This window comes from Scylla paramamosain, unplaced genomic scaffold, assembly GCF_035594125.1.
Source record: "Scylla paramamosain isolate STU-SP2022 unplaced genomic scaffold, ASM3559412v1 Contig20, whole genome shotgun sequence".
Classification (NCBI taxonomy): domain Eukaryota; kingdom Metazoa; phylum Arthropoda; class Malacostraca; order Decapoda; family Portunidae; genus Scylla; species Scylla paramamosain.
Genome location: NW_026973685.1, coordinates 45,001 through 57,500, shown reverse-complemented (window position 1 = coordinate 57,500; position 12,500 = coordinate 45,001). Strand labels below are relative to the sequence as shown.

General features: G+C 40.1%; 1 protein-coding gene and 1 long non-coding RNA gene across 8 annotated transcripts in view; one reads left to right on the top strand and one right to left on the bottom strand.

The window, feature by feature from the left end:
- LOC135097437 (uncharacterized) overlaps window positions 1-1,706 on the top strand; it is a 12,810-nt gene extending 11,104 nt beyond the window's left edge. The window contains exons 4-5 of one of the 2 annotated variants that reach the window (XR_010265701.1): window positions 729-950; window positions 1,104-1,706. This is a non-coding gene — a long non-coding RNA (uncharacterized LOC135097437). The other variant, XR_010265700.1, reaches the window with a different exon arrangement.
- Window positions 1,707-2,514: 808 nt separating this feature from the next.
- The window catches only part of LOC135097462 (uncharacterized), a 33,108-nt gene continuing 23,122 nt past the window's right edge, over window positions 2,515-12,500 (bottom strand). For 4 of the 6 annotated variants that reach the window (XM_063999382.1, XM_063999380.1, XM_063999381.1 and 1 more), the window contains 5 exons: window positions 10,673-10,829; window positions 10,109-10,226; window positions 9,698-9,889; window positions 5,092-5,222; window positions 2,515-2,972 (listed from right to left, as the gene is read on the bottom strand). In XM_063999382.1, the coding sequence (XP_063855452.1) occupies window positions 9,775-9,889; window positions 10,109-10,226; window positions 10,673-10,829 (390 nt within the window). In that variant the 3' untranslated portion in view covers window positions 2,515-2,972; window positions 5,092-5,222; window positions 9,698-9,774. Of the gene's footprint in view, window positions 2,973-5,091; window positions 5,223-9,697; window positions 9,890-10,108; window positions 10,227-10,672; window positions 10,830-12,500 lie in introns of those variants that run through there. The other 2 variants (XM_063999384.1, XM_063999385.1) reach the window with 2 other exon arrangements.

Below are 12,500 nucleotides of genomic sequence, written 5' to 3'. Positions count from 1 at the left end.
AGTATATTGTGACATGACATCTCCATACTTTTTTCCCACATTTTCTCTCATTTACATCCAAAAACATCACTAAAACCACAAAACCACAAACCCATTGAAACACGGCCAAGAAAATCCCACAAATACTTCTTGAAAATAACAAATAGATAATAAATGATGCTCGTATTATGTTGTTTAATATTTCTAAAATACGTGTACTTTCCGAAAGCATTGATGGTTTTCTCAGATTGTAAAGTTTTGGGATGAATAATTGCATTACTGTGAACTGGATCAGTCTGGGTGTGTCATAATCGTTAACTAACTATACATTTTTTTTCTACTGAATCTGTAATCCTGTGAGTATAATTAACTGGGGTGTATGCTAAGTTATCTATCTACTTTTGGGTGTATTTAATCCCTGGGTAGAATTACTGTACTAATCTGATTTGCTTAAGTGAATAATTTTTTTTTATATACTGTGGGAATGATTTGATCCTTATATCTCTGACCTAATTAATATGGGTTTTCTATCTTTCCTTTATATTGTATTCATATTTTATCTTGTTTTATCTAAAATTAATGTGTTTTTATCCCAATTTTTTTTTGTGGTGTGAATTAATATATAAATAACAGTGGCTTCCCTTTCTTCCTCCTCCTCTGTTCTTGTGTTTATTATGGGGTAATTTAAGGGCAGTAATAGTAGTAGTAGTAGTAGTACTGGTGATTAAAAAACTAACCTCTTATTTCAGGTGAGGCCAGATGTTGAGAGAGGTCACTTTTCTCCTTAAGATGTCTATGACTTAGTGACAGAGAGTCAGAGAGGAAGGTCACTTAGTAAGGAGTGCAATGAAGAGCTCCAGTTTTCCTTGAATTTCTTCTCTCCTCACTTACTTTACCAGAATCATCACATTTATATTGTAATGATGTAATAAAGAAAAATTGTACTGTAATTAATACCGGTGATTTTTAATGTGCCACTGCTTTTAATCTAACGGTGATAACAATAATAATAATAATAATTAACTAATAAATAAACTCCTTTCTCTCTCTGCCAATATTATTAGAGAGAGAGAGAGAGAGAGAGAGAGAGAGAAATGCATTGGTGTAATGGTAATAATGGGTAGTATTACAAATTTGTGCATGTGTGTGTGATTTTTAATATGCCACTGCTTTTAGTAGTCTAATGGTGTTATTAATAGATGGGTTAAGTTAATTTACTTGTGTTTTAAACTTTAATTATCTACTTGTAAATTTAGTAAGAAAATTGATTGCAATTAATAATGGCTTATGGTATTCTATTCAATGAGTTGGGTTTCATTACTGTTATGTCATTTAAATGTAATTTTACACACACACACACACACACACACACACACACACACATTTCTGCCTCATCCTGTGTTTATTACAAATCACAAACACAATTTCTTCCTTTGTCTTCTCAAGTTACTAAAATTACCCTTTAACTCAACAAAACACACAATTTATGCTTCCTTCTAAATCACAAAAGCACAATTTTTCCCTCACCCCAAAACAAAATCTCTCTACTCATCTCATCATTAATGTAGTTTGAGTGTTAATAAAACAATAATAACATTTAGTAAATATTTATTGGAAATAGTATTGATTGATTGATCTGTAAAATAAGATGTTAGTGCTGGTTTTAATAATACTGAGAACTTGAGAACAATAACAAAATCAATAAAAAATAATAATAATAACATAAATTTTTCTTTTGACAACCTACAGCAGGGCGCCACTCAGAGCATTAGAACTCCCCCACCCCACCCCACCCCACCACCACCTGGGCAGGTGAAACCCATAGACTGTAACACAGATGAAAAAAAGAGTAGACTGCAAAATTATCTCCCTTGTTTCATCCCACAAGTCTATGGCAAGTGAAACCCATAGAGTTTTATAGAGATGAAATTAATGGTTGAATCCTGCATAATCAGAAGGAATAAGCAAAATGTACCTCTCAAATTTGATCTCCTTAAAGGTGCATGGGCAACACTCACCCACAGATTGACAGGGAGGGGTGGGGAGGGGAGGAGTCACCCCATTTGGCTCATATGAAGCAAGTGGTCTCACCCCAACAATGTTTTAACCACTGCCATGCAAGCCAAACTATTCTATTACTAAGGCTACTTGAACACTACTTGCTACTACCTCCTCACTGACCACTGGAGGAGAGAGAGAGAGAGAGAGAGAGAGAGAGAGAGAGAGAGAGTGAGAGAGAGAGAGAGAGAGAGAGAGAGAGAGAGAGGAGAGAGAGAGGAGAGAGGAAAAAGAAAGAGAGAGAGAGAGAGAGAGAGAGAGAGAAAAAGAAAGAAAGAAAGAAAAAGAAAGAAAGAAAGAGAGAGAGAGAGAGAGGAGAGAGAGAGAGAGAGAGAGAGAGAGAGAGAGAGAGAGAGAGAGAGAGAGAGAGAGAGAGAGAGAGAGAGAGAGAGAGAGAGAGAGAGAGAGAGAGATCTGAGAAATTCACTTAAATATACTAAGAAAAAGATGGAAGGAGAGAGAAGAGATGGCTGGAGAGAGAGAGAGAGAGAGAGAGAGAGAGAGAGAGAGAGAGAGAGAGAGAGAGAGAGAGAGAGAGAGAGAGAGAGAAATTCACTTAAATATACTAAGAAAAGATGAAAGAGAAAGAAGAAAGTAAGAATGAAAACACTTTGATAATATACATGACATATCCTACAAATATTCTTCCTTTCAGTAATAACAATAATGCACCTATTCACAGCTTCTTTTCCTAATCATTTAATGACTCACAACTTTATTTCCATTCATTCATTACAGTAATTTCATTCACTCTAAGCATTCCTTTCTGTAAAGTAATATATTTCTTATTTTCAACTTAATTTCATAGTGATTGCAGCCACGCACACACGTCCATTCACTGAGTTTCATTACGTTGCCCTGCTTATAACATCCTTTCAGAGATGATTATCATCATACAGAAAACACCTCTTGTGTGTGCTGCTGCTGCTGCTGGTCTGAAAGTAAAAGGCTCGGTTATTGTGTGTGGTATGGGTTATTAGGAGGAGGAGGAGGGGGATTAATAAAAGAAGAAAAAGTAGAAGACAGCTAGATATGCAACATTGCGGCAGTGAGAGAGAGGCTGAAGACAGTCAGTTAGAGGAGAGGAGTTGATGAGACGAAAAGCTTTTGATTCCACCCTGTCTAGAAGAGCAGTATGAGTGGAACCCCCCCAGACATGTGAAGCATACTCCATACATGGACGGATAAGGCCCTTGTACAGAGTTAGCAGCTGGGGGGGTGAGAAAAACTGGCGGAGACGTCTCAGACCACCTAACTTCATAGAAGCTGTTTTAGCTAGAGATGAGATGTGAAGTTTCCAGTTCAGATTATAAGTAAAGGACAGACCAAGGATGTTCAGTGTAGAAGAGGGGACAGTTGAGTGTCATTGAAGAAGAGGGGATAGTTGTCTGGAAGGTTGTGTCGAGTTGATAGATGGAGGAATTGAGTTTTTGAGGCATTGAACAATACCAAGTTTGCTCTGCCCCAATCAGAAATTTTGGAAAGATCAGAAGTCAGGCGTTCTGTGGCTTCCCTGCGTGATATGTTTACCTCCTGAAGGATTGCACGTCTATGAAAAGACGTGGAAAAGTGCAGGGTGGTATCATCAGCGTAGGAGTGGATAAGACAAGAAGTTTGGTTTAGAAGATCATTAATGAATAATAAGAAGAGAGTGGGTGACAGAACGCTGAGGAACACCACTGTTAATAGATTTAGGAGAAGAACAGTGACTGTCTACCACAGCAGCAATAGAACGGTCAGAAAGGAAACTTGAGATGAAGTTACAGAGAGAAGGATAGAAACCGTAGGAGGGTAGTTTGGAGATCAAAGCTTTGTGCCAGACTCTATCAAAAGCTTTTGATATGTCCAAGGCAACAACAAAAGTTTCACCAAAATCTCTAAAAGAGGATGACCAAGACTCAGTAAGGAAAGCCAGAAGATCACCAGTAGAGCGGCCTTGACGGAACCCATACTGGCAATCAGATAGAAGGTTGTGAAGTGATAGATGTTTAAGAATCTCCCTGTTGAGGATAGATTCAAAAACTTTAGATAGGCAGGAAATTAAAGCAATAGGACGGTAGTTTGAGGGATTAGAACGGTCACCCTTTTTAGGAACAGGTTGAATGTAGGCAAACTTCCAGCAAGAAGGAAAGGTAGATGTTGACAGACACAGCTGAAAGAGTTTGACTAGGCAAGGTGCAAGCACGGAGGCACAGTTTCGGAGAACAATAGGAGGGACCCCATCAGGTCCATAAGCCTTCCGAGGGTTTAGGCCAGCGAGGGCATGGAAAACATCATTGCAAAGAATTCTAATAGGTGGCATGAAGTAGTCAGAGGGTGGAGGAGAGGGAGGAACAAGCCCAGAATCCTCCAAGGTAGAGTTTTTAGCAAAGGTTTGAGCAAAGAGTTCAGCTTTAGAAATAGATGTGATAGCAGTGGTGCCATCTGGTTGAAATAGAGGAGGGAAAGAAGAAGAAGCAAAGTTATTGGAGATATTTTTGGTTAGATGCCAGAAATCACGAGGGGAGTTAGATCTTGAAAGGTTTTGACATTTTGTGTTAATGAAGGAGTTTTTGGCTAGTTGGAGAACAGACTTGGCATGGTTCCAGCCAGAAATATAAAGTGCATGAGATTCTGGTGATGGAAGGCTTAAGTACCTTTTGTGGGCAACCTCTCTATCATGTATAGCACGAGAACAAGCTGTGTTAAACCAAGGTTTAGAAGGTTTAGGGCAAGAAAAAGAGTGAGGAATGTACGCCTCCATGCCAGACACTATCACCTCTGTTATGCGCTCAGCACACAAAGACGGCTCTCTGACACGGAAGCAGTGGTCATTCCAAGGAAAATCAGCAAAATACCTCCTCAGGTCCCCCCAACTAGCAGAGGCAAAACGCCAGAGGCACCTTCACTTAGGGGGATCCTGAGGAGGGATTGGAGTGATAGGACAAGATAAAGATATGAGATTGTGATCGGAGTTTACATACAAAATACTTATAATACAGAGAAATAAATAAAAAATAGAACAGCTTTCATGGGTACAATAATAATAGAGTCCTTTAAAGAGAATAATGTCACCTTTCATTATCAATTGTTAGCTTTGTCTTGTCTGAGGTGAGGGTGCCACTGACTTCTTCCTCTCTCAACTGTCTATAGCTTGTCTATGTCATGCTGTAGCTGACTGCATTCATCTTGTGACTGAAGTGTGTCTGAAAATCACATTGATTTTTTTTTTTTTTTTTTTTTATGTAGGAAGGATACTGGCCAAGGGCAACAAAAATCTAATAAAAAAAAAATGCCCACTGAAATGCCAGTCCCTTAAAAGGGTCAAAGCAGTGGTCAAAAATTGATGGATAAGTGTCTTGAAACCTCCCTCTTGAAGGAATTCAAGTCATAGGAAGGTGGAAATACAGAAGCAGGAAGGGAGTTCCAGAGTTTACCAGAGAAAGGGATGAATGATTGAGAATACTGGTTAACTCTTGCGTTAGAGAGGTGGACAGAATAGGGGTGAGAGAAAGAAGAAAGTCTTGTGCAGTGAGGCCGCGGAAGGAGGGGAGGCATGCAGTTAGAAAGATCAGAAGAGCAGTTAGCATGAAAATAGCAGTAAAAGACAGCTAGATATGCAACATTACGGCAGTGAGAGAGAGGCTGAAGACAGTCAGTTAGAGGAGAGGAGTTGATGAGACGAAAAGCTTTTGATTCCACCCTGTCTAGAAAAGCAGTATGAGTGGAACCCCCACAGACATGTGAAGCATACTCCATACATGGACGGATAAGGCCCTTGTACAGAGTTAGCAGCTGGGGGGTGAGAAAAACTGGCGGAGACGTCTCAGACCACCTAACTTCATAGAAGCTGTTTTAGCTAGAGATGAGATGTGAAGTTTCCAGTTCAGATTATAAGTAAAGGACAGACCAAGGATGTTCAGTGTAGAAGAGGGGACAGTTGAGTGTCATTGAAGAAGAGGGGATAGTTGTCTGGAAGGTTGTGTCGAGTTGATAGATGGAGGAATTGAGTTTTTGAGGCATTGAACAATACCAAGTTTGCTCTGCCCCAATCAGAAATTTTGGAAAGATCAGAAGTCAGTCGCTCTGTGGCTTCCCTGCGTGATATGTTTACCTCCTGAAGGGTTGCACGTCTATGAAAAGATGTGGAAAAGTGCAGGGTGGTATCATCAGCGTAGGAGTGGATAAGACAAGAAGTTTGGTTTAGAAGATCATTAATGAATAATAAGAAGAGAGTGGGTGACAGAACGCTGAGGAACACCACTGTTAATAGATTTAGGAGAAGAACAGTGACTGTCTACCACAGCAGCAATAGAACGGTCAGAAAGGAAACTTGAGATGAAGTTACAGAGAGAAGGATAGAAACCGTAGGAGGATAGTTTGGAAATGAAAGCTTTGTGCCAGACTCTATCAAAAGCTTTTGATATGTCCAAGGCAACAGCAAAAGTTTCACCAAAATCTCTAAAAGAGGATGACCAAGACTCAGTAAGGAAAGCCAGATCACCAGTAGAGCGGCCTTGACGGAACCCATACTGGCGATCAGATAGAAGGTTGTGAAGTGATAGATGTTTAAGAATCTCCCTGTTGAGGATAGATTCAAAAACTTTAGATAGGCAGGAAATTAAAGCAATAGGACGGTAGTTTGAGGGATTAGAACGGTCATCCTTTTTAGGAACAGGCTGAATGTAGGCAAACTTCCAACAAGAAGGAAAGGTAGATGTTGACAGACAGAGCTGAAAGAGTTTGACTAGGTAAGGTGCAAGCATGGAGGCACAGTTTTGGAGAACAATAGGAGGGACCCCATCAGGTCCATAAGCCTTCCAAGGGTTAGGCCAGAGAAGGCATGGAAAACATCACTGTGAAGAATTTTAATAGGTAGCATGAAGTAGTCAGAGGGTGGAGGAGAGGGAGAAACAAACCCTGAATCATCCAAGGTAGAGTTTTTAGCAAAGGTTTTAGTGAAGAGTTCAGCTTTAGAGATAGATGTGATAGCAGTGGTGCCATCTGGTTGAAATAGAGGAGGGAAAGAAGAAGAAGCAAAGTTATTGGAGATATTTTTGGCTAGATGCCAGAAGTCATGAGGGGAGTTAGATCTTGAAAGGTTTTGACATTTTCTGTTAATGAAGGAGTTTTTGGCTAGTTGGAGAACAGACTTGGCATGGTTCTGGGCAGAAATATAAAGTGCATGAGATTCTGGTGATGGAAGGCTTAAGTACCTTTTGTGGGCCACCTCTCTATCATGTATAGCATAAGAACAAGCTGTGTTAAACCAAGGTTTAGAAGGTTTAGGACGAGAAAAAGAGTGAGGAATGTACGCCTCCATGCCAGACACTATCACCTCTGTTATGCGCTCAGCACACAAAGACGGGTCTCTGACACAGAAGCAGTGGTCATTCCAAGGAAAATCAGCAAAATACCTCCTCAGGTCCCCCCCACCTTGCAGAGGCAAAGCACCAGAGGCACCTTCATTTAGGGGGATCCTGAGGAGGGATTGGAGCGATATGACAAGATAAAGATATGAGATTGTGGTCTGAGGAGCCCAACAGAGAAGAAAGGGTGACAGCATAAGCAGAAGGATTAGAGGTCAGGAAAAGGTCAAGAATGTTGGGCGTATCTCCAAGACGGTCAGGAATACGAGTAGGGTGTTGCACCAATTGCTCTAGGTCATGGAGGATAGCAAAGTTGAAGGCTAGTTCACCAGGATGGTCAGTGAAGGGAGAGGAAAGCCAAAGCTGGTGGTGAACATTGAAGTCTCCAAGAATGGAGATCTCTGCAAAAGGGAAGAGTCAAAAATTGGAGGATAAGTGTCTTGAAACCTCACCTTTCAAAGAATTCAAGTCATAGGAAGGTGGAAAAACAGAAGCACAGAGAGAGAGAGAGAGAGAGAGAGAGAGAGAGAGAGAGAGAGAGAGAGAGAGAGAGAGAGAGAGAGAGAGAGAGAGAGAGAGAGAGAGAGAGAGAGAGAGAGAGAGAGAGAGAGAGAGAGAGAGAGAGAGAGAGAGAGAGAGAGAGAGAGAGAGAGAGAGAGAGAGAGAGAGAGAGAGAGAGAGAGAGAGAGAGAGAGAGAGAGAGAGAGAGAGAGAGAGAGAGAGAGAGAGAATTTAATAAACATGTATAGAATGATAAATGGTATGGAAAATGTGGAAAAAGAATGTTTAATAACTTTAGATATACAGAGTACATGGGGACACAGTAAGAAGCTGAAGAAAGTTAACTGTAGAAGAGACATCAAGGAGTAAAGTTTTCCTCAGAAGTGTGAACAAATGTAATGATTTCAGCAAGACGTCAATGCTGTAGCAGTCCATATTTTTAAGGCCAAACTGGACACATATAGAGATGGGATACCATGAGATTACTCCACTCCTATAAACCACAACTAGGTCCAAACTTCTTGTCCTATCCACTCCTACGCTGATGATACCACCCTGCACTTTTCCACGTCTTTTCATAGACGTGCAACCCTTCAGGAGGTAAACATATCATGCAGGGAAGCCACAGAACACCTGACTTCTGATCTTTCTAAAATTTCTGATTGGGGCAGAGAAAACTTGGTATTGTTCAATGCCTCAAAAACTCAATTCCTCCATCTATTAACTCGACACAACCTTCCAGACAACTATCCCCTCTTCTTCAATGACACTCAACTGTCTCCCTCTTCTACACTGAACATCCTCAGTCTGTCCTTTACTTATAATCTGAACTGGAAACTTCACATCTCATCTCTAGCTAAAACAGCATCTATGAAGTTAGGTGTTCTGAGACGTCTCCGAAAGTTTTCTCACCCCCCAGCTGCTAACTCTGTACAAGGGCCTTATCCGTCCATGTATGGAGTATGCTTCACATGTCTGGGGGGTTCCACTCATACTGCTCTTCTAGACAGGGTGGAATCAAAAGCTTTTCGTCTCATCAACTCCTCTCCTCTAACTGACTGTCTTCAGCCCCTCTCTCACCGCCGCAATGTTGCATATCTAGCTGTCTTCTCCCGCTATTTTCATGCTAACTGCTCTTCTGATCTTGCTAACTGCATGCCTCCCCTCCTTCCACGGCCTCGCTGCACAAGACTTTCTTTTTTCTCTCACCCCTATTCTGTCCACCTCTCTAATGCAAGAGTTAACCAGTATTCTCAATCATTCATCCCTTTCTCTGGTAAACTCTGGAACTCCCTGCCTGCTTCTGTATTTCCACCTTCCTATGACTTGAATTCCTTCAAGAGGGAGGTTTCAAGACACTTATCCATCAATTTTTGACCACAGCTTTGACCCTTTTATGGGACTGCCATTTCAGTGGGCATTTTTTTATAAGATTTTTGTTGCCCTTGGCCAGTGTCACTCATACATTAAAAAAAAAAAAAAAAAAAAAAAAAAAAAAAAAAAAAGCTGGCAATCCCACACACACACACACACACACACACACACACACACACACACACACACACACACACACACACACACACACACACACACACACACACACACACACACACACACACACACACACACACATCATTCACACACACAGACATCATTCACACTCTTAGCCCCATCAGTCCCTAGTGGAAAAGGACAGTCAGACACAGCACAGCTGGTCACATACATCCAAACAGAATTTGACTTAATCCTGTAAAATACAAACAGGTCTATACAAAATACAGAAAAGACATGCAAGTGGAGGCATCACCAACCTCCTCCGGGAATCTGGCAGGACAAACGGCACGGCAGAACCCATTCTTGCTCCCGTACTCCACATGCTGGTCTAGCATCATCGAGTGGGCAAAGCGGTTGTAGCGTTTCTCCCACTCACTCTCTCTGCTGAAGTCTCTGTTCTGAATCTGACGCAGAAGCTGAGGCGACAGTACCGGCAGCACAGCGTCAACCTGAGGAATGTCACCAATGTTCAGTCATTCAAATCATAAAAACACTATTGAAACTCCCCTTAACTTCCACTAGAGCTTGTTGAAAGTGAGAGACACAGCACTGCAACACATAAGAACAGCATCCTCTTAGGAAAATGTTCCTGCTGTGTGTGGATTTGTGAGAGAAAAGTACACAGTTGTTTTGCAGGAGTGAAGCCATTCTGAAAGATAATGTGTCACCTTTTGGAGAAATGTGCCTGTGTGTTACAGGCACACTGTCCAAGCAAGATTCCACCACCAGCACCTGCGGATCCCTCTGGATAGACAGTGAAGGTCTTAGCAGCATCACTCCCTGGCTCTGTGAATAATGTGACAGATTTCAACACAGTGTTCTCAAGATTTCAATAGTCAATATCTTCCATGGCTACACAGGCCCACAGTCTCTTATCCAAACAAACTTCCAATTGATTTATTATAACTAATTAATCAGACATTTGAATCAAGTGACTGAGATGTCAGGGAGTCAAGACAGGCTCATGCAGTAGTGGCCAGTCAAAGCAGCAGAGTGCAAGGAACTAATTCTCAAAGAGTGGTGGATGAAAAGAACAGACTCAGTAATCAGGTTGTTAGTGCTGAGTCACTAGGGAGATTTTAAAAGAAGATACACAAATCTAGGGATAGGGATAAGTAGAAATAGGTAGACACATTCAATTCGGGAAGTGCCATGTGCCGGCCTGATGGCTCCTTGCAGCTCCCCTCATGTTCTCATGTTGTTATGTTCGCCAAGACACTGAAGCGACTCACTCAGGCGCACAAACTTCTCCAGCTTGGAGAGAATGTCTCGGCGGTTGTGCTCAAGTAGGGTCTTCAGGAACCTCTTAACAGTAAGGTCCTGGAAGTGTGGGCACTCCTCCATCGTGGTGAAAACTGCGTGGGTGAAGGCATCGCTTCTCAGGCACCGCTGCAAAGTATTACAGCCTCCCTTAACAACATGTACATGCTTACAAACATTTTATTTTATCATTTAACTCAAAAGAAAGAAAGAAAGAAAAAAAGGAGTGAACATTTGTAGGGTGTTTGTCATTGCCACCTAGTGAAGAGTAAGGAGGAAAAGAAGTAAGAATATATATAGAAGAAGAAGAAGAAGAAGAAGAAGAAGAAGAAAGAAAAAAAAAAGAAATACATGTTTGGTAATAGAAAATAATAACAAAAACAAGGAAACTGTTTCGATAGATGTAATGAACACTAAGTGATGAAGCACACACACACACACACACACACACACACACACACACACACACACACACACACACACACACACACACACACACACACACACACACACACACACACCGTGAAAACAAAGGGGAAAGTTGTAAGAAATACATCTGGAAATGAAAAATGAACACCTGTATGAGTGTAACTGCAACTTTAGGAGTCAGAATGGCTGTGTGAAGGTGAAAAATGAGAAGATAACTATTCTGCAATAATAAATACCTTTCACTTACTTTCTCTGGTAAAAAAAAAAAAAGAATTATAAAATATTTTCTAACTTGTCTCATTAAACTAACCTGTACCATCTGGGATGGGAATACTGTCTGTTAGGGGAGCCAAAGAAGCGTACCAACCCAAAGTCACCTATTTTCAAGACACCTTCCGAGTTTACAAGTAAGTTGTTGGGCTTGAGGTCCTGAAAAAAAATAAAAAAATAAAAAATAAAAAATAAAAAATCAACAAATAAATAGTGATTGAATTGATTAAATGTAATGATGGATGATAATAATAATAATAATAATAATAATAATAATAATAATAATAATAATAATAATAATAATAATAGCAATAATTATGGAGTTTATAAAAAGGTGATTTAAAAAAGGCTTAAAAAGGTGAGTGAATAAGTCAATAAATTAGAAGAATGTGTAGTAATGATGCATATTGTAAATGGATGGGTCATTATTCCTTCCTCTTCAGTAATGACAAAGACACCAATAATTCAGGATATATGATTCTCTATTATAAATATGTAGGTAAAGAAGTTAATGAGGAAAAATAAGTAAATAAATAAAAAAGAATAAAAGAAAAATGAAGAACTTACAAGAAACCTATTATGAATCTCAGGAAAAATATAAATTTGCTTTTGTATACTTGCTTTTGTGAAGAATTGATATTATACTCTGTCACAAGAAAAATTATATCAAAAGAAAAGAAAAGGAATGGAAAAAATATTAGTTTAACATTTTTACTGTTGGTTTTTTCCGTTCAATAATCAATTTTTATTGTTCTTTTCTTTCTTTCTTTCTCTCTTTCCTTACCTTTTTTTTTTCCTTCTAATGTCAGATTTTCCGTTCAAAACTGCCTTTTCATTTTTCTTTCCATCTCTCTCTCTCTGTGTGTGTGTGTGTGTGTGTGTGTGTGTGTGTGTGTGTGTGTGTGTGTGTGTGTATCTATTTATCCACCTATGTAGCAATTAATGAACCAATCAGTCTATCTATCTATCTGTCAGTCTATCTAATCTGTGTATCTACTTTCTCCTCCCGGGGCGAGGGCGTGGCCAGCGCGGCGAGTGAGACTAATTGCAAAAGTATAAAACCTTGGAGGAGAGAGTCAAGGAGTTTATCCTGAAACGTCA